Below are 26,173 nucleotides of genomic sequence, written 5' to 3' on the forward strand. Positions count from 1 at the left end.
TCTCAGCCTTTCCATGAGCCACGCCAAGGACAAGTGGAACGTGCCTGCACCGTACCTAACGAAACACGCGCTGAAGCGCGCCGGGCCTCGACAGTGGCGCCAGATATCTCTCTAGTCTAAATATAGTATGAGGCTCTATGATGGCGACGGCATGGATGCACACGGAGGGCTGCGACATGTGATATCGTTTCTACGCTGCCGGCCGCTGACTGTAAGTCACCGGTAGAAAAGAAACGAAGGGCGCATATCACTTGGCCCTCGACACTCAGTTCACGCTGCCGCAGTCTGCCGGCCCCGTTTGTCTGGCGGCTCGGCGCACAGCCACCGCGCACTCCTCTTCGACAGGCAGAGTGCGTCGGCAGGCATTTCGAACGGGTTGACATTACTTATAATTTTTTCCCGTTTTTTTCCCCCTGTTCCGCCGGTGAGCCAACAACCAGGCGATGACCCCTACATTCATATTAGGACTGCCACGATCGTCTGCGCCGAGAAGCAGTGATTCCTGCCGTGTTTGCGTTACGTCGCATCCGGTTGTTCGTTTTTAGCCAATCAGGGCTCGCTCAAAATGGACACTTTGAAATGGGCACGAAACGGACAAAACGTGACAGTACCGCCACAGATAAATGCGTCGAAAGCAAATGCTGCGACATTTGATTCGCCGACGATCGTCTGTGCATGCCACTCTGTTGGTGGCTTTTTCGCCGCTTGTGTTTTCTTGAAGTTTATTGCGGAGCACAAGTTCTATAAAAAAATTGGCCGCGTATCTGCTCCTTTCGTTGCAAATGTCGTCAAAAGACGATAGTCTTTCTAGACATTTGCCAAGGAAATGCCCCCCTTTGCTTTCCCGCTCACCTCTCATGCTGTTCCTGTACCGTCGCGCTCATCCCAAGGTAAACACACTAAAGGTTTGCGCAAGGTGATTTGAATTTGCCGCGTTCCACTGCTACAGGCCGGGTTCCTCGATGCCAGCGCTGCAGTACTGCCGAGACGCGCGTGAATGGAGGCGGCCGACTACAAGGTTTATAGAACCACGTGGCCGTGCTCCACGTGCGTTCCAAGCAGAACGTGGAACCTAGCTAGTGGAACCTTCCGTTGCTGTTGCCGCGTGATTTTTCATATGCCGCCAGGAGGCGGCGGTTTTCCGCCGTATATGTAGATTATCATCTGCTATCGAAAAACCAAGCATCCACGAATTTTTTAATGAATGAACACTGTAAATATCGCTTGTGTTCTAATTTCCTGTCTTTTATTTGCGTAATGTTTTGTTCTTCTTGTTCTTGTTCAAGAAAGTTGACAAATATGAACATACAAACCGGGCTTAGACGTTTACATTTGGCTGTGAGTATATCAATTTTATTTTGGCCGGGTGGCTGAATCGAGTCACAGACAGACAGACAGACAGACAGACAGACAGACAGACAGACCAAAATGTCTGGGTTTAAGTAGCCCAAGAAAGACTATCGTCTTTAAAAAGTCTATCGTCTATCGTCTTTGGACGATAGACGATAGACTATCATCTAAACGCTTCTAACTATAGACTATCGCTAGAACGCTTCTAAAGACTATCGTCTTTAGAAGCGTTCTAGCGTGAGGCGTTGAAAAACGAATGGCCCGGTAGTACGCATTACGTTCTAACGCGAGGCTTTGGAAAACGAGTGTCCCGGTGTTTTAGTACCGTGACTACATGAAACTACGATGACGACAGGAGACGCCGACAGCCCGAGCCTCTAAGGGGCTTCGCCCCTAAAATTTCAGGGAAGCTTGCGCTCACGCGCAAGACGAATGGCGAAGCTGTTGTACGTGAGCATTGCCGGACACATAGTTAAGTTTCGGTATCACTGTCTATTTGCATAGCTGCGGTGCTAGTAATTGTCTTCATATGCATCTAAGACGGCATCGCCTTCTTTGCGGCGAGTAGTAGATGCAATCGTCCTCAGCAGTGTACACTTCCCCCAGCTCAACTGGCGAAGCTCGCACTGTCAACTGGCGAATCTTGCACTAAGTCGGCCAAGGCTTCCAAGCTGCAGGATTTCTTTATACGGGAGCACTGAAGGACACACCACCACGTATTTGTGCAAGTTTTAAATTGTTTATTTACATGTTTCGTGGTTGCTTTGCCCTGTGCTATTAGTAGACATCGTCATATGCATCGATATCGTCGTGTTACTCATGCCAAGCATTACATGCACGGCAGCGCTTAACGACAGCGCTGGAATTTTTTCTTTCTTTCTTTTTTTTTGCTGAAGCCACTGCGCATGCCGGGAACGCTCGGCCGTCGGCGCGAGGCACGCGCTCACAAGCTCTCCGAAGTTTCTTGGTAGTTTTTCCTGCAACATATATATATATGTATATATATATATATATATATATATATATATATATATATATATATATATATATATATATATATATATATGGTAAGTAAAGACAGACACACGAGAAAAACACACAAAAAAAGTTTTTCTGATGTTTTAGGAAGAGGACTTCCTTTCTTTAGCGACATTCTGGTTTACAAGGACGCAGGCATAACATTATAAAATGCAGGTCAAAGAACACATCGAAGCGCCTTTGTTGTGTTACTCTATGTCCCCTTTGTTTCTTGAAAACGCATCCTTAAATGTTAAGAATGGGGTAAATAAGAAATAGTTGAGACGCATACGACGACTAAATGACGCTTTGTGCATTGGAGCCTGGAGTAGACTTGCAAAGACTGGTGGAGGAACTGCAACTTCGTAATCAGCTTAAGGGGGGAAGGGAGGGGGAGGTGTCAACATCGTGAGAGGAAAAGGGAGGCGCGAGGGGCAGCGGCTGCCATTTCGGAAAGATTCTGTATCGTGGGTTAGCGAGCTCAACGCGTGGGTGTTGCCAAGTTCGAGATAACTGCAGAAGTATATCAGATTACACACCGAAGGGGAGAATGAGTGGAGACAAATTTAGTACACTTTGTTGCGCTTGGAGCGTTCCAATGGGTTATCGAGGTTGAAATTTTCGGCAAGAGGAGTTTGTAGAAAAAGGGGGAAGGTGAAGTGTGCCTCTGTTGTGTTCCGATAGCAGCCAAGAGGCAGCACCGCGGCATTGCAGACTCGAAGGCGTTATCCCGTCCTTGGGACAGCCGCAAAAGCTTGGACCTACGACTGCTGCAGGAAAAGGCTAGCATCGCATCACTGTTTAGGCAACCAGGCCGGGCGTCTATTAGCGATGCGGCCTGTTCTGCTCCTTATGCTGCTCAGGTAAGACCATTGCTCCTCGCCTTATCATGCATGTTTGTGAGTATCTAGTATATTAGATAAAAGAAGAGCTATAGGAATACTCATAGGAAGAGCTATTCCTACAAGTTTTTTCCCAATAGTTATCTCATGACAGCCCTAAAAAGGTATAGGAACAAAGCCAATTTGCTCAAGAAAGAAGGGTAGAGAGCGGAAAGGGATTTTTCAACAGAAGCGCATCGAGGCTGTACTGTGCGAAGTCAATCGGTGGAGCTACGGAGAAAGGGGGAGGGACACATAAATGCTTATCTAAGACGGGAAGCACAGAAAGCGCTGTTTATCTAAACGTATCTGTTTAAATGAAGGGATCTATTTAGTTTATCTGCTCAGATAAATGAAACGCGTCGTTGTTCTTGTTGAGAAGAGGGATGGGGAGTACGATTGCGGGTCACTTTATGGTGTATTTTATACAGGCAGTGTGTTTCGCAAAAAGTGGCTAGCCCGTGTCTGTTACAAGGAATGGGATTCCCGCCCCCACAACCACAAACATTAGAAGGAGAGCAAGACGCAATGTATTTATCGAGCAATAATAACGATGCTCCTCGCAGAGCCCGGCAGTCGCTCTTTCTACAGCACGTTTTATGCCTCGGCCATTGTGTTTTGAGTTGTGTTTTGCCATAGTCGGAACTGTTACCTATGGACGCGTAGGGGAGATATCCGAAGGATTGTCGGAATAAAGACGGGAAAAGTAGGCCCTGGAAAGTTTCGAAGTAGGCAGGCACCTTCGTTATGATAAAAACCAAAACCGAATTATGTAAAAGGAAAATGAAATGTGCACTTTCAAAAACAAACTCTCGCTAGCATCTTTCAGTTTCATACACCAGTTTAGCCAGCCAGCCGTATACTACCGGAAGCCGTTAACGTGAAACGTTCGTTAGATTCTCGATTAGAACATTCCTGGCGGCGATACGCGGCTCGTCTCAGGCGCGAGCTATCGCGGATGGTTGAGTGGAGACTGAAACGCGGTTGGGTGGGGGGAGTAGAACCCACAAATGATGCTGAATGATCAGCTACCGACATGACGGGCTAGCTGGCAAAAAATTCGCCCACCGTCGCAATTGAGATACGAAGGCTGAGGAAACAGCGCAGCTGGTGGTCTTCACTTACTTTAACTTGGTTTTTCTTAGGACTGCCAGTGTTATCGGTGTGTCGGACACCGATGCCGCCAAGCGCACGCCGTCTCTCTCAGTCTCAACTAGGAAAACACCTGCACGTCAGAGCTTACATCATCACTTGGCGCAACCAATCCCCGACGCGCGCCTCAGCCCCTGAACACCTGCACACTTCAACTCAGCCAAGGTGTAAGCCAATGCCCGCGCTACGAACCTAAAGGAAATGCTGAGCGCCGCCAATGCGGTGATAGCGCAATTCCATAAGAAGACAATAGCGCAATCGTATAGACGCCGGTTGATACCAGCGAGGTGCCCGGCTTCGATTCCGCCCACGGGAAGGTTTTTTTTTTTAAAGACGATAGTTTGAACGCGGCAGCGTTATTAGGCCCATTTTTCGATTCCCCCGTGGCTCTTAGCCGTCCGCTATGAGCCGTGCTCATCAGGCGTCCCGGAAATACGTCACTGCTGCCACCAGGAAGCTAAGACTGAGACAGCAAGATTCGAGTGTTCCGCCGAATCGTAGTGTGGCGCAACGGTATCTCAAGTTTGAAAGGAGGACGATGATACAACGGCGGATACGAAAGAAAGGACGCGCGTTTTCAGCAGGCGCTGCGCTTGCGCGCTGAAGTTCGTTCTATTCCCATTCAGTGGTAGCATGCTCGGCAGACACGATGGCCAGCTGTGCCGTCAACTTACGACGACTTGTCGCCACCAGGGGGCCAGCCGATGCGGGCGAGATTCACATCGGCTCCGCGAAGTACCCGTCCTCTGACGCATCAAGTTGATGCAAGGCCACAAAACCAGTACTGGTCGACAGACATTATCAGCGTGATCACCGGGAGACCAAATTTTCTTCAGGCAAGCCATTGTGTCTCATTTTACGAGCGCGGAAACTTTCGAAGCGGTGGCCGCCACGCTAACCCTAAATCAAGGGTTAGCTGGCCAGCGGCGGTTACGCAATAGCGTCCTTGACCATGAACGTGCAAGCAGAAATGGATACCACCCCTGCCCTGGAACCCGGCCCCGAGCTGAGAATCCAGGACGGAAGAATGGCAATCGCAGTCCACGGGTCCGTAGAGGACGAGGAAACACCGAAGGCGAGAGCGGGCTGGCTACAAGTGCGGTACGGTCGTGGCCGGCAGGCAACCAACAACAACAGCGACAACGGCACGGGAACATCAGATCAACTCCACAAGTCATTGGAGACCACTACGGGCCAAGGTAGGCCCACCAAAACGCTCACCCGAGCACAATTCGCTCGGAAAGTCAACAATGCAACCGAGAAAGCAGCCCGCATGCCGCGCGACATGGCTAGAGACGAGAACAAGGTGGTGATTAGACCACGAGGCGGACTCACAGTGGGAAAAGTTAAGCCTACCAACCTCATGCGGGCCATCGCAAGGGCGGCAGGCATGGACCTACAAGATGCAGCGGCAGAAGACACGGCTTACCCCAACGCCGCACAAAATATCATCGTGGTCAGCACTCCTAGCGAAGAGAGAGCCAATCGATACGCGGATATCCGAAGAATCGAACTGGACGCACAAACTTTCGAAGTCTACGCCTACGGCACGGCACCGGACAACACGGTAAGGGGAGTTATACACAATATCCCCGTAGAAGACACAGAAGAAGACATCAACGCATATCTCAAATGTAGCTACAATTCGACGGTCCTCGGAGCACATCGCATCGGTACATCCGAAGCAGTCATAGTCCTGTTCCAAGGCGACCGGGTACCAACCCACGTCAGATACGCCGGAGTAATGATCAAGTGTACAATTTATAAGCAACACAGGGAGGTGTGCAAGCACTGCGGCCAAGTAGGACATCTCAGGGATGTTTGCCCCACGCCCAACCTCAAGGTCTGCTTCGGCTGCGGAAAAGCCGATCCGGACCAAGACCACGAAAAGACATGTCAACCACACTGCAAACTATGCGGAGGCCAACACCCAACCGGTGACAAGAACTGCAAGAACCGATACAAAACGCCGTTTCAAGTCAAGAAACGCCAGTGGGAGGCCAAGAACGCAAAGACCGCTGCAAACGCCGTCGGGGAGTCTCGCCCATCGTCAGCATTAAAGACGAGACTATCGAGGAAAGACGAATTCCCAGAACTACCAAGCGCTGGCAAGAGAATACGTCATCCATCATCGCGCGGCGCCAGCCGCGAGAGATCGAGCAGTAAAACAAGAGGTGCCAAGACAGCGGGATCGCCGGCAGCGACCGCCGCCGCAGGTGTGACATGGGTCCGAGTAGCAGCCGCCAATGGAGGCGGAGCCAAGCAGCAGACCGGCCAAAGTGGCCTGCGCTCACCCAGCCGAGGAGACAACGACAGAATACAAGCTCTAGAGAAGATGGTCAAAGACCAACAGGAAACCATCGCCAAGCTAACCAAGCAACTCCAAGAAATCTTCGTCACGGGAAGGTGCAACATGGCAGCACCGCCAAAGACTCCTCACGAGATGTGGCTAACAACGACGGCAAACGTAGCAGTCACGGCACCTACAGCACCCCCACCAACAGAAGTAGACGTCAATCACAACACTGCAGGCGGTAACAATGAGGAAACAGAGACGGAGGAAAGGGAAGACGGCGAAATCATTGAAACCGACCAGAACGCATACTCCCCGACGCCAAGGCCAGCTATAGCCGAAGACCCGGAAAAGCTGAACCACATCGGCTTCTCGGTGAGACTCAGCCACAACACCAGAAGAATCGAGAGAATCGAAGCTCGACTCGACAAGCAAGGAGCGCAAATAGACAAGCTTGTGGCACAGTACGGAGAAATCAAAGTCAGCCTGGATGAAACCAAGGCCCAGTTTCGAGACCCAATCGCCAGACTGGAGCAATACCTATACGAGAAGCTAGGGGCGCCAAGTACAACCGTGACTGGCCACAACGCCGCCGGAGACACGACCCAACAACAACATCATGGCTAAGAAGACCCGTACCACACTCAAAGTCTGGCACTGGAATGCCAATGGCCTCCGATGCCGACTGGCACTACTGCAACAACACGTGCAAGCCGCGGACCCGCCACCAGACATAATAATGGTCCAAGAAACACACCTGGAAAAGAAGCCAACACTCCCCGGATACAGAACGCACGCAACACCTCCCAGTACGAGAACCAGCTCCAAGGGTGCCGCGCAGGGAGTGTGCACGTTTGTCAGGAAGGATCTAACAATCATCCCACACGACCGCTTCCTCGGCCAAGACACCGCCCTAGAGATGTGTGCGACCGAGGTGGTGGTCGGCAAAAAGAAGCAGACAACAGTCTACGCCATTAACGTGTATAGCAATCCACAACACCGAAGTCAACGGTTCAAAGCGATGTTCCACAAGACGTTGCGACAGGTTGGAAACAACCCAACAATAATAGCCGGAGACTTCAACGCACAGCACAAGGAGCTCGGATACGGGCTCACCTCGGCTAAGGGTAAAAATCTGCTCGAGGAAGCCGAAGAGACCGGGTTCGAGCTCATCACAGATCCACAGCAACCGTCCCGCATCGGTACCTCCACCGCCCGAGACACCAACCCCGACCTCGCCTTTGTGCGTCTCCCCAGCGGCAAGGCGTCCAAGTGGCGAAACACGGGGCATAGTCTCGGGAGCGACCATTACATCATGGAAGTGGAGGTCCCCATCAGGGGGGCGGACGCAAGGACCAACAAGAATACACACAAGCACAGGTTAACCGATTGGAATGCCTTCCGCCGAATCGACACCGACTCGACCATCGACGATATCGAGCAATGGACCACGAAGATGGTGGAGGCCAGCAAACAAGTCACAAAGGAGATTGAAACCGACGAACAGATCCATGTCATGGACCCTAAACTGGCCTATATGATCGAGGCCAGAGGATCCCTGCAAAGACGATGGAAGAGACACCGACATCTACGAAGCCTGCGCAAGCGCATAGCGCACCTCGGCCGAGAGATCGAGAAGTACAGTCGCCAGCTATGCGCTCAACAATGGCACGCCATATGCAACGAGGCCGACAGACAGCCGCACGCCAGCAAGACGTGGAAGCTCCTCCGGCACCTGCAAGACGAGACGCAAAGCAAGGCCTATCAACATCACAGACTTGCCCAGATCGTCTACAAGGCAACCAAGACGCACGGTACTGAAAAGCTTGCCAAGCTACTTAATGAACAATACCTGCCTGCCACCCCTAACACTGACCACCCACATTATAGAGGAACGGCAAACCCCGAACTCGATAAAGACATAGAAGAATGGGAGGTCCGCAGAGCGGCGCAGGAACTGAACTGCAGATCGGCTGCTGGTCCGGACGCCATAAGCAACAAGATTCTAAGAAACATGAACGAGACGGCAATCAAAGCCCTAACGATGTACTACAACAAATGCTGGCGCTCGGGTGAGCTCCCAAAACAATGGAAGACAGCCCGTACAATACTGATCCCAAAACCGAACAAGGCAGCCAGCATACAGAACTTACGACCCATCTCCCTCACATCATGTGCAGGGAAGGTGCTGGAACATGTCCTGAACAATCGGTGGCAAGACTACCTGGAAGAGAACGACATATACCCCGACACCATGCTGGGATTTAGACCAAAGCTCTGCACACAGGACGCAATGCTTCTCCTGAAACATGACATGCTCGAAACTCCCAGCAAGGTTGACTGCAAGGCGATCCTAGGCTTAGACTTGAAAAGCGCCTTCGATAACGTCCGTCACTCCGCCATCCTGGAACAGGTCAACAGACTTGGTCTAGGAAAGCGGACGTATAACTACATACGAGCCTTCCTGTCACACAGGACGTCCAGCATCCAAATAGGGCAATTACAGTTCGAAGACCGAAAGCTGGGCAGCATAGGCACGCCACAGGGGTCGGTCATCTCCCCACTACTATTCAACTTAGTAATGATACCGGTGGCCGAAAGGCTAGCCCAGCTGCCGGACCTACGACACACCATATATGCAGACGACCTGACGCTGTGGGTAACAGGAGGCTCGGACGGACACATCGAGGAGACGTTGCAGCAGGCAATACATACCGTCGAAACCAGCCTCCACGGCACGGGGCTACACTGCTCACCTCAAAAATCGGAGCTGTTGATCATACCACCCTCCGGCCACCGAAGAAAGAAGGGAGAACAAGAAGCACACAGAAACATCAACCTCTACACCAAAGACGGAACCACCATCCCGCACGTCAATACCATCAGAATATTAGGCCTACACATGGACGCAGGCAACGGTAATCACACGGCGCTCGAAAAGCTGCTAATGAAAATAGGCATCACCACCCGCCTCATAAAGAGAATTTCGACGCGGCGTGACGGCATGCGGGAAGCCAACCTCCTGCGACTACTGCAGTCGTTTGTGGTGAGCCACATATCGTACGTGGGCTCTTTCCACCGATGGCTGCAGTACGAGCGGGATAGGATTAACGCAGCCATAAGGAAAGCATACAGTACGGCTCTTGGACTCCTGCCATGTACTAGCAACCAGGCCTTGGCGTCCTTGGGAGTCCATAATACTCTCGAAGAGATATGCGAGGCTCAGCGTACAGCGCAGATACAACGACTACAGAACACCAGGACTGGCCGGAAGATTCTACAGCGTGCGGGCCTCAGCCCGACAACAACTAGAGAAGAAGAAGAGGCTAACATGCAAAGAAAGAAGCTGCCGCCTATCATTAGTAGACAGCTGGTGATCTCGCCGCTCCCGCGCAACATGCATCCGCAGAGGGACAAAGAGCGCAGACAGGCCAGGGCCAGAGCGCTGGCCGAGACCTACGAAAACGACCGCACGGCTATGTACGTCGACGTCGCTCAGATGCCGGAAAGACCACAGCACTTCGTAGCAGTGGTAATTCGCGCTGCGGACGGAAACACAGTCAACGCGTGCAGCCTCCAAGCCACCAATGCCGAGCAGGCGGAAAAGGCCGCTATCGCCCTAGCTCTGTGCGGCGGCGACGAGGCCCCAACTGTACTGAGCGACTCGCAAATGGCAATCACCAACTACTCCAGAGGCAAGGTGGGAATGGTGGCAGCCCGCATCCTCCCCAAGCACAAAGAGACCACAACGCACATAAGGTGGTTCCCGGCTCATGTAGGACCCATCGCCGGGGGTGTGGCCAACCGCAACGAGAAGGCGGACGCCGTCGCACGAGAGCTCGCGCGCCGTGCGGCGCCCCACCGCCTCGCCTCTCAGATTGCGGTGGAGAGCGCCCCTGACATGGAGCCCATTCTCAACTACAGCGAGGTCCTGGCCTGGCATAGAGTGGAAAGGGCGCAACTACCCCCGCCCCACCCAAGATTGAACAGAAGAGAGGGGGTGCTGCTACGACAATTGCAGACGAGGACAGTCCTCACACCGGCCCTGGCTCGACACATGTGTCCCGAAATCTACGAGGAAGTGCTGTGCAGTGTGTGCGCGGACGAACCTGCAACTCTGGCCCACATTATGTGGGGGTGTGGTGCGAGTGACTACAGTGCAGTGTCGGACCCACTGCCACCGGACATGGTGGACTATGTTAGTTCCTCCAACCCGAAGGAACAGCTCATCGCCGTCCAGCGGCTCGAGGACGCCCTTGCCCAGCAGGCGCGAACGGGAGACCCTCCATCCCCTAGCGGGAGGAAGCGGGCTCGCCAAGTAGCCAAAGCTGGAGCATCGGCCTAGAGTTCCCCGAGGTCTAGCCTCCCGATAGGGGGCGGTGAAGCCCTGCGTGGCCTGACCCGCCCCTGCACGCCGGACACAAATAAATGTCATTTTCTCTCTCTCTCAACTTACGACATCACACCAAAGCGTGTTTCCGCTAGAAGTTGAAAAAATATAAATTTCCGGTATTTCATCCGATGAAGCTACATGTGGGATACGAGGCGCGCCGTAGGAGAAGTCTCGGGAATAATTTAGACCCCCTTAGGATCTTTAACGTGCGCTGAAGTCTCGACACAATGGTGTTCTTGCGAAAACGGGCGCCGTGGCCGGGAGTTCAACCCGCGTCCTTGTGCTCAGTAGCCAAAGCCTTACTCACTGAGCCACCACGGCGTGTTTTCCTCCGGAACTTATGCCGGCACCACCAGCATTGGGCTACCTAACTAAACCAGGGGGAAAAGGATTAACGCCAGTCTCTCAAAGATCAAGGAAGGCATATATTATAAGCAGAAAAGATTGATTGATTGATTGATTGATTGATTGATTGATTGATTGATTGATTGATTGATTGATTGATTGATTGATTGATTGATTGTAGGGTTTAACGCGCCGACGCAACGCAGGCGATGAGGCGCGCCGTAGTGGAGGGCTTCAGATTAATTTTGACCACCTGGGGATCTTTAACGTGCGCCGAAATCTCGTACACACGGGCGTTTTTGCTTTTCGCCTCCATCAGAAAAGCGGCCACCGCGGCCGGGAATCGAACCCGGGACCTCGTGCTCAGCAGCGCAACGCCTTAGCCACTGAGCCACCGCGGCGGGTATAAGCAGAAAAGAGCTAAAATAAAGCCCACTATACAGGTTCTAATCACATAAGTTTTCGAAATACATAGTTTGCAATATTCCAACGGTTCTGTCTCCGCTGCAAGCTCGGTTTGGCGAATGACAAATAGCGCCACGCGGCTGAGTTAAAAGTCACCCTGAAAATAAGTACGGATGTCCTCTAAGAGAACAGCCGCGTAAGAATGCTCATCCTGGCTCTGCAGACAAGCGGTGGCGCCAAACTCACAAACGCCAAAAAATCTTTAACCAGACCTTAGTTAGCCCACAAACCAAAACACCCAACCCAGAGAAAAGCAAGAAAAAGAGAACAACTGATAAGACTCATGCAGCCAATGATCATGAGCCGAATATTGAAGACCCTACGGTACCACAATTTTGCCGCACTAAAGAAAGTGATGGAACCGCTGTCACCAGGACCGCATATGAGGCAGTCTACAATCTCGCAATTTTGACCGAAAGGCAAACTAACAACGGCTGTACCACCAGGGTAACACGGCGGACATGCATAGACGGGTCTAGAAGAATGGAAAGGCTATTTACTCGATGGAAGTATGAAACAAAAATCTTCGGAGTAAACAATGAACTCGGGAAACGCAGGACAGGAGCGGGTGAAGGTCAATAGGAGAGGCGTTTACCCTGCAGTCGTCCTAAATAGAATGTTGGTGATAATGACGATAAATATGTCCTGAGCTGTGTCTCCCTAACGCATTTCAAGTAATAGGATAAACCATTCTTGGAGCACCAAGACAGCGGATGGAAAAACAAATTCTGGGAAGTCATCTTATAGAAGACAGGCAGCCCCCCCCCCCCCCCCCCTCCCCTCTTCAAAAGAAACTACTGCACTGCACAGCACCAGTCACCGTTCCAGTGACTACGCGTAAAAACTCTCCTTTACCAAAACTATGAATTCAATAATACACATGAGGAGGTGGTGTGGCAGGATCAAGTTCATTCGGAGAAAGTTCCAAAATCATGAGGCCGCACTCTACACCGACTTCGGGATGTACGAAAGCACGAAGCTGCAACCGTCTTTGTTGACTACTCTGGACATCTGTGTGACTGAACGACCCTCTATCTAACATACAGGAAGAACGAAGTGGAAGTTGGACGCATCCTCTCGGCAATCCGAATAGCGGAAGTGTCAAATGGAACCGTAACATCATTACAGACTCTCAAAGGACATTATACGTTTCTCTGTAGGCAGAATACCTAAGCGCGTCGGTAAGATATTCCATCCACAATGCAAAAAAGTTAAATTCACCTGGACACCCGCACACAGTGGTCTTAAAGAGAACGACGCACTGACCAAAAGGCACACGCACCTACATACCATGCTCCTTGTGACCACGACTACCACCCTGCCCTCCTCCAAAAGCGTTAAGAACAAATGCTCGTCCTACGCCTAGATAACTCGGGATGTGGAGCCGAGACTATATCGAGCCACCTGTAATTTCTGTTCCTTACCCAGCACCCTATACTATCAAGTGTGCAAGAGTCGACAAACCCCAGGTCTACCCTCCAACCCTTCCCCATATTACGAGCAGTTTGTGGCCTGCCTGAAAAGTCCGGACCCTGGGACGCAGCGCTTACTGGTGAAGATGGCCTGGACTGCAAGCCAAGGCCAGGACATCTCGGACTAGGGATGCGGACTACGACCAGCAGCAGCGCTCGTAAAATAAACACTTATTCCTCCTCCTACGCCCAGGAACACGATCTTTACCCCTGGCTACAAGGAGGTCTCAATGCCGAAGATTCACAAACTCCGTGGACGAAAAACAAAGTCAAGTATCTGCATATCTATGTGCGTTAAGGTGTTGGATAGAAACATCATACATTAACTTAAAACTCCTTTAAAATCACGGAAACATCCACTCTCTTGCGCGCATCCTAGCCATATCCAAGGTTATGTTCAGGGGAGAACAACTCAAGCATAACACATTCCACTCCTTCGAGACATGGGAGGCAGCTTTGAGCAGATCGTTGCTTCAAGATCAGCGCGAGCTGATTGAGGGGGCAAGGAAACGAGGGGCTGCATCTGACGCCCTAGTCCTCAGGTTCCACCCTTGGGCTCCCTGTCATCTCTTTACCCGGTTTTCCTAAACCACAACTTTTTCTTCCTGAACAAAGATCTTCACTCCCTCACACTCTCTCTCTCGCTCTATTCGTAAAAAGCAAAATTGTTCATCCCGGCCTAGAAACCACAGAATAAACATTTTGAAACACTGACACTGACACCACCTCGCTCGAACTGACCAGCACTCGCATACGCAACATTTCAGGCTCGCATTTTAATCCACAGAAGTGCAGAGGGCCTTTGTCTTTCCTGGGCCACGACGATTAAAGACCCTCGTTGCTAATCTTCCTCTCTTAGATGACCTTTAGTGCTCGCGCGAGAGAGAGAGAGTAAACGTGTTTATTGCGAAAAGCAATGGGGAGGAGTCCTCAGTCCAAGACCCCTTGAGCTTTCGCCGCCTCAACAGCCCTCAACACCAGCAGGCGCTGGTCATTGAGGTCAGAGCTGGTCAGAGCTCTCTCCCAAAGCTCGCAAGAAGGAATTGAGGGATTTCGCGAATGTAGTGGGGCGTGCGCGCAGCCCCCTACCATATGAAAGAGCGTCCCGGGGGCTCTGCAGAAGCGGCATAGCGGGGAATAGACGGTGGGGTGCAAGATATGGCATTTAGTGGGATGGGGGAAAGTATTCGTCTGGAGTGCACGGAGCTGCCTTTCCTCCTCTTTCGTTAGGTGTTTATGCGGTGCTGGGTAGGTGGTACGTCCCAACTTGTAGTGCTGCGTTATTTCCTGATACGTTATCAGCGGGGTTGGCCTCTCTTGCTCGTTTCCCGGGGCCCGGCGGGATAACTCTCGGGCCAACCGGTGGGCGGTTTCGTTGCCCGGGACGGCAGAGTGGGCGGGTGCCCATTTGATCATGATAGATCTGTCTGGTGGACGCTGGCAGATGATTTGGTGGGTTGTGCGGTGAATTCGTCCGCATGAGAAGTTGCGGCACGCTTGCTGCGAATCTGTGATGATTACGCTGGCAGTAGTTTGCGTTATGGCGAGAGCGATGGCCGCTTCTTCCGCTTGTAATGGGTCGTATCCGGGTAGGGTTAGGCTGGTGACGTGCTTATTGTTCTGGACAACCACGGCTGCCATTGCTCTTATGCCGGGATAGGAAGACGCGTCCGTGTACACTGTGGCGAAAGCATTGATCGGAATGCAGCAACTGCGTACGAAAACACTCCGCAGGAGTCGAAGTATCGCTATCGCGCCTTACATCCTAGGATACAAATGTAGATGTCTCTGCCACTTTTTTCTTGGGCTACTTAAACGCAGAAATATTGGTATGTCTGTATGTCTCTGCCGAAAAGAAATTGAATAATAATCGATGCAAAGACCCGCTGTGCTGAACACAACATGGGGCGCCTAAAAATAACAATCGTTTGTGACTCGATTCAGCCAACCGGCCAACGTGAAACAGCAACTGCGCAATAGTCTTATATACCCACAGCCAAACCTAAACATCTATGTCCGGTGTTAATGTCCATACTTGTCAACATTGTTAAACAGGAACAAGACATTACGCAAGTAAAAGACAGAAAATCAATACATAAGTGATGTTTGCAAGTATTCCTTTATTAAACAATTCATGGGTGCTTGGTTTTTGCAATAGAAAATCAAATACTACATCAACTGCAGAAAACAGTCCCCTGCTGTTGACCGCGCTACTGTAGCTCCTGGTGGCATTTAAGAAACCAAGTTGACCGCGACAGCAACGAAAGGCTCCACTAGATAGGTTCCACGTTCCGCTTGGAACGCTCTAGGAGTACGGCATCGTGGTTCCATAAACGTTGTAGTAGGGTGCCTCGATTCACGCGTGTCTCCGCCGTACGGAGGCACCCGACTTGCAGCTGTGGAACTCGGTTAATTTACATTGACTTGAGCAAGCCTCTAGCGTGTTATCATGGGAGGAACGAGACGGGAGAGGAAGGGTGTACGGAAAAGGTTTACGGGAGAGAGAAGAGAGGCCTTTACTTGGCAGGGGCGCCAGTCGACTATAGTCTTCCGTCGACATTTGCAACGAAAGGAACAGATAGGCGGCCATTTTAAAGACAATAGTCTTTTTTTCTTAGGCATGCACTTCCCTTACCTTCTCGTATGCTCCTTACCTCATTGTCACTTTCCCTCGCACTTAAAATGCGAGGCCAAGAAGTTCCTGGGCTAGCATTTTCCCCCTCTCCACTTCACCGCGCCGAGTTCTAAGCGACGTCATGCACGGATAATATAGCTCCGCTGCTGAAAAAAAATGATTCCTCTGGTGAATTTTAAACTATAGACCTGGCCACCCTCAAGCGAGCACGATACCCGCCGTGCCCTGAAGGCGAGCTGTTCAATGCATGCCAACAGTTGGAGGTGGCGGCTGGTCCTCGTGCATTGCTGTGAACGCCGCGGTTGCTGAGTGCTGAGAAACGAGCGCGTAATTTGCTGGGATGGAATTGGATGCAATTTCTTTTTGTTGTTAATTTTCGGAAAATGTATTGGCCAACTTGTCGGTTAGGCAGTGATGCTTGTAATCAGGTATCCATTTATTGCACAGAACTTGGTCTAAATTTGTGTCTCTTGTTGCAGACGTACAAAAGCTCACGTGATTGATTTTTAGATCTTTAGGGGGCACGCCGGCACCGTCAGCTCGAACAGTACCTCTTTCTCTACTGCAACAAGTACCCCTGTCTACATCGGACGTTCAGACACGAACCGCTAAAAAAAAAAAAAAAAAAAAACGCGGGAGGTGGTTTATTTTTTAGTTCTTTGTTACATTGTGTCTTAAAGCATTGTAAATTAAAAGTGTATGTCTAGCTGGCGGCGAACTTCAAGCCTAACGCTAAGGTGTTTTACAAGAATGCCGGATTTCTCCTGTTTGAAGCCACTATACACATTTAAAGAATGGGTCATTTATGGGTTCATCCTGTTTTACACTGTTAACTCGACGCATCTGCAGCTTCTGGCGTCAAGGGAAGTGTTCATCCGGAACGGACGACTTGCTGCCCATGGTCAACACTTTCATTCAGCAGGATAACGGCACTTCGAGTGCGATCAAGAGAGGTAAGCGCTTGTCTGAAAAAAGAAAAAAGAAAGCAACATAACATCACTACTGTCTTTACATGGCCCGTTAAATTCCCCTGCACCACGTGAACCAGTTCAGGTGGTCCAGCACTTCGCCAATTGTCTCAGTGGTGCAGCTCACGGCACCTGAACTGCGCCATTCGATTCATCGGCTGTGCCGACGGGTGCAGGACGAGTTCATGGCTTCGCCTGGTGCACTCCCTCGCGAGGAAGTGCAGGAACAAGCGAAAAAAGTGCAGGCCTAGTTCCTCTGACCATGCAGGATGACGGAACCGGATTTAAACCGCAGTAAACTGGTTCAAGAGGGACAGGGTGAATCGAACGGACTCATAATTGCTTGCACCATGCGCACAACCAAAGGCTACCAAGCAAACACCCACTCGTGGGAGAGTAGAACAACACCTGATGCATTTATTACTGATCTTCAGCTTCAAACTTCAACCCTACATGTAGCATTAAGCATTATTTGACCATGCGCACTGTACCGCAGGTACGGGAACGCCGCAGTGTGCTTTGGGAAGCGTCGTCGAGCGCTTCGATTGCCACCCGGAGCCCAACGGCACGGAGGAAGCCTGCTCATCCCGCGGATGCTGCTGGAACGACCTAGAGAGGGACGGACAGAAGCCTCCCGACGTCCCCCGTTGCTACTTCCCGAGCGACTACATGGGTTACAGTGTAGACAGCGTTACAACCCGCAACGATGGCTTTGACGTGAAGCTTACCAGACAAACGCCTTCGGGAATCGACGAGGACGTGAGATCGGTCAACGTGGCCGCTATATACTACGACCAAGATACAGTTAGAATTACGGCAAGTGCCCTTAATAAACCTTTTTCACGGCGTGGTGGCATCGGCAGCTAATGACGTCGAAATAGTGGTGGCGGTCACACTGTAGCCGTACTGTTACAGCTGGAGGTGAAAGCTTCCACTTTTTTTCGAACTACTATGTTTTACAAACATAAAATAGTGGCATTATGTCTGCAACACACGCGCCATCTTGTCCAAAATTGCTGAGTGGTTGCCAACCACGTTGTCTTTACCATTTGTGTCTTGCAGGTCACGGACGCGGCACGTCAGCGCTACGTGCCTCCCGTGCCTGTGATTGAGACCAAAACATTCACAGGGAATCGGACTTACAACGTCGAGATATCGCAAGCTGGAGTCATCTCAGTTCAACGCCTCGACGAGCAAGGCACAACACTGCAAGTTCTCGCTACTCATGGCCGAAAATGAGGCCAGGGGCGGAATTCGGACCTGTGTCCGTTTCAAAACTGTCAACTTCACTTCCGTTTTCAGTCGTGACGTATACATCCCGTTGGGGCCACCTTATGGCCACAAACCTAGACCCCGCCTTTCTTGTGTTACATCACATCCGGGTCTTCTGCCCTCAGCAAATCAGAGCTCATTTGAAGGGGTCACTTTGATACGGACATGAAAGGGACAACATCCAAAATTGCCTCTCGGGGCGTAAACACGTAATGCGGTAAAAGCGGCGCGCGGAAGCACGCGAGGCACGCTCCTCCCTTATCATCATACCCGGACGCTGACTTGAGAATATACTCAGTGTGTCCCTCTAATGTATTGCATAGCTGCATTTGATGTCTGTGTAAACTGATGACACCAGTCTTTTTATAGCCTGCAGCATGACTCCACGGCAAGATTAGTATAGCTACCATTTTATGAGTGTGTTGGAAACATCTTCTTCAATATTTATTCTCGGCTTCAGACAGAATGTAAAATGGTGGCATAAGATAGGGAAAGGAATTACCCAACCTTTATGAGCAGCAACCTCACTTTCATTCCGCGTGTGCGCTTCGTTGAAGCATTCTGTTGCTAAGCCGACCTGTGTTCAAGAGAACTACCATAAAGTAATAACGACATGCGAGTCCCGAGATTTTTACGTTTTGGCATACCGGAGTGTTTTATCCTATTGGTTAGAGAGTCATCTGCCTTTTTTGTCTGCGTTTATCCTCGAGGACCCATGAACTACACAAAACCAGTGTTAAGTCATTGTCGTAGTCATCATCATCATCGTCGTCATCCGCTTGAGTCCACTGCCCGACAAAAGAATCTCCCATTGACCTCTAATCACACCTGCACTGTCTTGCGATGCCCTAGTTCATATTTTGCCTCAGAATTTTCTGATTTCGTCCCTCCATCGAGTTAATTATCTTCTGTCACTTCTAGTCTCGTTTCTCGGCCCCCCCTTTTTTACTCAGGTGGTCTTCTGATTACATACCCAGCTGAAGTTCACTTCTTCCATTCACCCGCCGCGGTGGCTGAGTGGCTAAGGCGTTGCGCTGCTCAGCACGAGGTCGCGGGTTCGATTCCCGGCCGTGGCAGCCGCTTTCCTGATGGAGGCGAAAAGCAAGAACTCCCGTGTGTACGAGATTTCGGCGCACGTTAAAGATCCCCAGGTGGTCAAAATTAATCCAGAGCCCTCCACTACCGCGCGCCTCATCGCCTGCGTTGCGTCGGCCCGTTAAACCCTACAACAATCAATAAATCAATCAATCAAACAACCAATCAATCACTTCTTCCTTTCTCTTAATTTGAGCTACGATGTCTACCATTCGAGTTTGTTCTCTGATATTGGATGGTCATTTCTTATCCCTAAGTGTTTGTTTAAGTATAAAGCTAAACGCAAAATGTGATGCTGCATCGCCGCGTGGTGGATTTCGTTTTGTCACGGGCTATCGCTTCCGATGTGATATTTTTTTCGTTCTCTTATTTTCGTTGTTCTATCTTTTCCTATATATATATATATTCCTGCTGGAATAAATCGCTCAGTTGTTCGTCAGTTCGTCAGCTCCTGTATTTTGTGGTTGCTTACTTTGACCAGCCTTGTGCGCTGTTTTTCTGTTTTTCTTCGCCGCTACATGTGAGTATTTCTGCGTGTACGCTTAATGTGTTACGCAAGCAAGTACAGCACACTGAAGGCACACCGTTTTCGCTTGTTTCCCTCGCAGGTTCAGAGCCAACCTGTCGCAACTTGTGTTCACGGACTACTTCCTCCAGCTGTCGACGATGATGCCAACCGACTTTGTGTACGGGCTCGGCGAGCGGTGGGGGCCACTCCGACGGAGCGTCAACTGGACGCACTATTACTTCTTCGCTAAGGGCGGCTGGCCCGGGGTAAAATCATCCGCCTTTCAAGCCACCCACGTTATAGGCACGCTCAGGGCTTTTCATATGCTGTACGTCGCAAGGGCCCCCAGGTATAATCGCGTCACAGCGACAGGAACGACTCAACAACCCGTCTTAATCTCTGCTGTAAACGACTCCAGTGGCAAAATCCCCGAAAGCAGCTAACGCCGTGATACCCCGCACCATGTGAGCCCTTGGCTTAGACGCCGCTCTTCTGAGAATCTCCCACAGACTATTCCGCGAATCGGCTGCAGCAGCTCCGTGACGTCACAACCCGGTGACCGCCCGACTTAGCTATCGTTGAAAATGACGTCAGTCGCAGAGTGTCCGTTAAGTTCCAAGAAGCCGCGTAGCTCTATCCGTAACACGCTATCTGTTTTGCGTCGAAAAAGGCGGCAGTGCGGCAGGCACTCCCCTCTCGCGCAGGCGCGTGGTGCTGAAAAATAAAAGAAAGCAGACACGAGGGCTGGAACGCACGCGAAAACAAATACCCAAATCGGCAGCCATTTATATTATTATGTGACCCGCCGCGGTGGCTCAGTGGCTATGGCGTTGTGCTGCTGAGCACAATGACGCGGGTTGGATTCCCGGCCGCGGCGGCCGCTTTTCTGATGGAGGCGAAATACAAAAACGCACGTGTGTTTGATATTGCAGCGCACGTTAAAGACACCCATTAGGTCAAAATTAATCCGGAGCCCTCCACTACGGCGCGCCTCATCGCCTGTGTAGCGTCGGTGCGCGCTACAATCAATCAACTGATTATATGGGCTGGTTGATTTAAAAATTTATCCAACAGAGATAATGCGAGAGCATTTTTATACTAAGCCGTTACAGGTTTGCCGGAATTCTTGCTTCCCAGTCACTTTCGAGGAGATAGGTCACACTGTGTTACCGCTGGTCCAACAGTAATGTTCACGGGTTACTGGTACGTGGCCTCCTAAGAGGTCACGTGACGCACCGAAAAGAGACGGGTGGGACAGTTATTGGTCATTACAGTTGGGTGTGAGCGAAGTCAGCCGAGTCCTGCAATCGGCAGAGCAAGGCTATAAGACGGCCATTACCCAGGTTACCGGATCGATGGAACGGCTGACCAACAAATTTGTGGGAGTTTCCATTAACACAACTGAAACTTATTACGAAACGTGTAGAAATGAGAAAAGAGTCTGTCTAGGTTAGGACCTTTATATCATACACGAAGTGAAACTAATTATTTTTGCCGTGATAGAAACGGTAAGTACGGTCAACGTGCGACGACCATTCCCTTCATTACAGTTCAACCACAACCTCTACGGTGCTCACCCCTTCTATATCGCCGTAGAAGACGGCGGATCCAGCCACGGCGTGTTCCTTCACAACAGCAACTATGTCGGTAAACAAACCATTTTCTTCCCGCAGTCTTTTGCTCGAGATTAGTTTTTTCACAAAGAATGTTGGAAGGCTTGAGAGGACATTTCGCTGCAGTGCAGAGCATGAACTCGCGAGTTCAATTCTATGGCATGACGGGCACTTCTATAATTGGCGGGAAAAGTAAATGCCAGGTAATCGACAAGAAGTACGTCGTCGTTATTCGACGTTATTCGACGGGGACTTGCGCGGCAGAAGTATCGCTCTGGAAAACGTCTGCAGCTCTCTCCTCACACTCTTCTCACCATGTCATGCCACGATGCATGGATTCATTGATGCAGTACGAAGTCACATCCAATGTCATTGAACGGGAAGGAAAGCGCAGTTGCTCGACGGAGTACCGATATCGTTTGGCCACATTTGTCCTTTAAGGCACTCATGCTTGCTGTTCGTTGTGAACTTCAGAGATTTGCCCGACTCCCCCGCATTTGCTTACACAATACCACGGTGACACGTTAACGATAGTGATCATGAAATTTGGTTGCTGTATAAGTTCGTTTTTGCGTGGTAAGAATTGTACAAGGACTGTAGAAATATGTCCCGGTTGATGTGTGTGTGTGTGTGGGGAGGGGGGGGGGGTCAACGTCTGTGTGCAGTTTTAACGTCTGTGTGTAGATTTTAAAGCAGTTATGAAGCAAGAAACAAGTTATTGGAAAGACTGCGTTATAACAATAATACTTGTTGGAACTTCGGAGGACGACGAGGTTGTAGCAGGCGCTGTTTGCTTGATTAGCGCTTGTGGTTTGCGTAGTGGAACGCTCGAGTCCCGGTTAAACTCTTGAACCTCGTACGACTTGAAAGGCACGGGATAACACGCACGCATTGGCGATACAAGAGATCTAACTGTTTCTGCTGTGCCTTGTTAAGTTCGAAGCACACGGCCACGAATTCTTTGAAGTCGAAACTGCAGAGTGAGCAAACACAATGGTTGCTTTCTCTCTTGATCAGGAATAGCTGGGGGCGCCGTGCTGGTTTTAGTTGTCTGAACCACCCCCGCGTACCACTCGCGAACCACTTCCCGCGAACCACTCCCTTCCTGCCGCGGTACGCCCAGCACACGAATCCAGCGTTCGGGTCATTGCTGAATGGGTTGACGGCCCAGAGTAAAGCGAACGAGAGTTCTATTGTGTTCGGGCCGGCGATGACGAGGAACACCGCTTTGTCTTTCCAAGGCTGGACGCCTGCTGCTCGCCCGAACTGGTCTGTGGCGTCCAGCACAGTTTGCATGGAGCAATCGTTTTCTTCACGTATAGCGTCATGCTCCATAGATCCACCGAAGGAGCAATATCGTCCGCGTGGATCGTGTGTTGAAGGTGTGCAGGGGCACGCAGGTCCTTTTTCGAACTTTAGATCACCTGCTGTCGGCTGCACCTTGCAAGGCAAACTAAAAGGGTACTTAGGTCTAGGTATCTGAATCCTCCAGGAACGGGTAACCTCAAAGCCAAGATGCACGCTTCTCTCCCTGTGGGAGCTTGTGTCATCCCCCGGCATTTACCCCAGGCTGTGCAGCATTTCGCCTCCCATAACCACCTGCCCTTTCGAGGACATAGTGGCACAAAACCTTTAATTCGTTGTGCCATTATGATTTATAACTGTTAATGTCAAATGATACATGTAGTCCGTTTAACTTGTATTAGTAGGATGGCAGTATATTATGTTAACGAACAACTCACTCCTATGGGGCATTTTTAGATATCCTTCTGCAGCCTACGCCAGCCGCCACCTTCCGTGCCCTGGGAGGCGTCCTAGATTTCTTCGTCTTTGCTGGTCCAACCCCTCTCAGCGTGATTCGGCAGTACCAGCGCGTTGTGGGCTTTCCTGCAATGCCACCATACTGGGGCCTTGGGTTTCACCTATGCCGTTACGGATACGGCTCACTCAACAGGACGCGGGAGGTCATGGAAAACAACATCAAGGCCGGCATACCGCTGGTGAGGGCCAGAGCAATCGTCCGGTAGGGCAACAGGACCTTCCGCAAGGAATTTCGGTAGTTTTGTTTACGGTCAGTCAATCAACTAGATACCACACACACCCTGAACAACGGTCCATTAAAGGTCCATCTCATGGTCTCGCTGTATAGTGTACAAATTATTGTTCTTATCTGGCTGGCTCACTCGTACCTCTTAGTGGAAGGTTTGTAGTTGTAATTATTAGCCTAAGATCATGCCAACATTTTTATTGTGCGCGAGATTGCCCTACGGCATAAGAAAAAGTTTCCATATGTACAACCCTGCACCCGCAACGAGCAAAAATGCCAACATGAAGCACGGAGAACATTGTTTAGTTCCAAATGCCGCTAAAAAAACAGGCAATTGAATAAATCAACTAACAAACAAACAATCAATCGATCAACGAGTCAATTTATACAAGCGTAGAAAAAATGAATAATTGGATTGCTTAAACTTTACCTTTCATCTAATCGGCGGGAATATATTCAACAGCGCAAATTTTAGGTTACACGTGGCCATGCTCAGAAATTGCCTTCTGATACATTGAGACGTCCATTAATACATATAACAGGAATTAAAAAGCGTTCCTAGCAAGCTTGATAGATTATATAGGCCTCAATGTAACCCGTAATTATTGAACTAAGGCAGCATCATTTATACATCTATTCCTGTATTGATTGCTGTGACCGATGAACCCATAACTGCAGTATGTACGCTCTTTTCCTTTGACGAATTTTAAACAGGAAGTTCAGTGGAATGACATTGACTACATGGACCGCCAAAACGACTTTACGTACGACAAGGAGGCGTACGCCGACCTCCCTGACTTTGTGGCGAAAGTGCACGAAGGAGGACGCCACTACGTCATGATATTCGTGAGTTGGTCCTCGATCGTTCTTCCTTTTAAGCACGAGCGTCATTCTACAACTCTTGTCAATTGTTGAATGCCTAAGCGGCCTATTTTTCTCATACTGTTTTTGTCCTGAGCCCCAGTACCACTTTGCTCTACCCACTCGCAGAGCCACTTGGAGCGCATTTTGCCCCAGTTATTAGTAGCCGATGGATCTCCTCAGTAAAGTGAGTAGGGGGAATCTGCATCAGATCTGGCTGTAACAAACGCAGCGAAAAACTCAATCACTATATGCTGGAGTGCTTAGCCCTGAAAGAAGAATGGCGTACCACGCCGTTGAATAAATATCTTTTCGTTTACTTACCGCTATTGTGTCGTCTGCCCTGTGGAGCAAGGATGATGTTTGCCGCCAACCATGTCTATGGACGGCCTCAGGACCCAGGCGTGAGCGGCCACGAAGAGCCTGGAACCTATCCTCCGCTCGACGACGGCCTCGAGATGGACGTCTTCATAAGGAATGTCACTGGAGGAGTAGTACACGCCAAGGTATGGGCTAATGCAACTAGTTGCGGATATTAATATGGTTTTAACGTCTTTGCGGTGTCGAAGCAGGGAGGGAGTTCAATGCATGACCGGAGCTCTGCTGGCAGGGGGAAAATTCAAGGTACAGTAGAGTCATTTCCTGGTAGCGCTGGCTTCGGAAGCGCGTGCAGCCGGTCGAGCAGTGCGTGCAATGCAAGAAAACCTTCTCTGATTCCTCAACTAAAATCAGTTGCTCGAAACGCACCGGGACATGCGTCCTCACTCTCAGATCAGAGGCCCTGCGTCGGTGGTGGCAAACCTACTAAAGATGAAGATTAGCAGGAGGCAGCGGCGAGAGAGAGAGAGAGAGAGATAGAGATAGAGATAGAGATAGAGATAGAGATAGATAGAGAGAGAGAGAAAGAGAGAGAGAGAGAGAGAGAGAGAGAGAGAGAGAGAGAGAGAGAGAGAGAGAGAGAGAGAGAGAGAGAGAGAGAGAGAGAGAACTTTAATTAAATCAAGGAAATGCTTCAGAGAGGCGTCCTCATTCCAGGATGCCTTGAGATCGGGCCGCGTCGACAGCCTTTTCGATCAGGCGCAGCTGATCTTCGAAGCCGGAGCTGGCCAGTTAAGGCTCTCCCCCAAAGCTCCGTGAAAAGGTGGTGAGGGGTTTGTCTTTACATGCTATAGTTTTTATCGGTCTACTTAAACCCGAAAAGTTTGGTTTGTCTGTCTGTGTGTATGTCTGTCTGTCCTTCGAATTAGCCACCCTGCGAAAGCCCAACAGAGTACTTGAATGAGGGGTTTATATAGGATAAATTTTTCGGATCCACTAAATTTAGAAATACTTACAGTATACTTGTCAACATTGTTGAGCAAAAAAAAACAAACAAACAAATTATGCGACACAACGACGCACAGCTGGTACTCGCAGTGTTCTTTTATTCGAAAATAAATGTGCGCTTGATATTTGCGACAGCAAACAAAAATACGCGTTGAAAACAACATTTGGACCCCAAAAATACAAAAAACAGCTCGCACGATCCTGAACCTCATGTTCCAAGTTCAACAGTAACGAAATATTCCAGTAGATGGCGTGAGCAGTGGAACGCGGGAAAGTTGAATTGAATTTAGCACACCTTCGTGTTTATCGCCGGAGTATTGAAAGAGAAGAGCAGTGCATGAGAAGATTGTGGGGGACGGACGGCAAGCGTTTACGTAGCAGAGGTGGCAAAAGACTACTGTCTTTCAACGACATTTCCAGCTAAATGAGCAGATACGCGGTCAATTTTTGTTCAATGGCTAGCATGGGTCAACTGACTTT

At 50.2% G+C, this 26,173-nt stretch overlaps 1 protein-coding gene across 2 annotated transcripts in view; it reads left to right on the forward strand.

The window, feature by feature from the left end:
* The first annotated feature begins 2,917 nt into the window (after window positions 1–2,917).
* LOC144174635 (lysosomal alpha-glucosidase-like) overlaps window positions 2,918–26,173 on the forward strand; it is a 49,156-nt gene continuing 25,900 nt past the window's right edge. The window contains exons 1-9 of one of the 2 annotated variants that reach the window (XM_077703420.1): window positions 2,918–3,230; window positions 16,853–16,956; window positions 17,468–17,787; window positions 18,034–18,179; window positions 19,947–20,112; window positions 21,397–21,493; window positions 23,221–23,459; window positions 24,221–24,352; window positions 24,763–24,873. In XM_077703420.1, coding sequence (XP_077559546.1) covers window positions 3,199–3,230; window positions 16,853–16,956; window positions 17,468–17,787; window positions 18,034–18,179; window positions 19,947–20,112; window positions 21,397–21,493; window positions 23,221–23,459; window positions 24,221–24,352; window positions 24,763–24,873 — 1,347 coding nt within the window. In that variant the 5' untranslated portion in view covers window positions 2,918–3,198. The remainder of the gene's footprint in view (window positions 3,231–16,852; window positions 16,957–17,467; window positions 17,788–18,033; window positions 18,180–19,946; window positions 20,113–21,396; window positions 21,494–23,220; window positions 23,460–24,220; window positions 24,353–24,762; window positions 24,874–26,173) is intronic. The other variant, XM_077703421.1, reaches the window with a different exon arrangement.

Source organism: Haemaphysalis longicornis, unplaced genomic scaffold (genome assembly GCF_048455015.1).
Source record: "Haemaphysalis longicornis isolate Haplotype H1 unplaced genomic scaffold, Haemaphysalis longicornis Haplotype H1 scaffold_3, whole genome shotgun sequence".
Taxonomy (NCBI): domain Eukaryota; kingdom Metazoa; phylum Arthropoda; class Arachnida; order Ixodida; family Ixodidae; genus Haemaphysalis; species Haemaphysalis longicornis.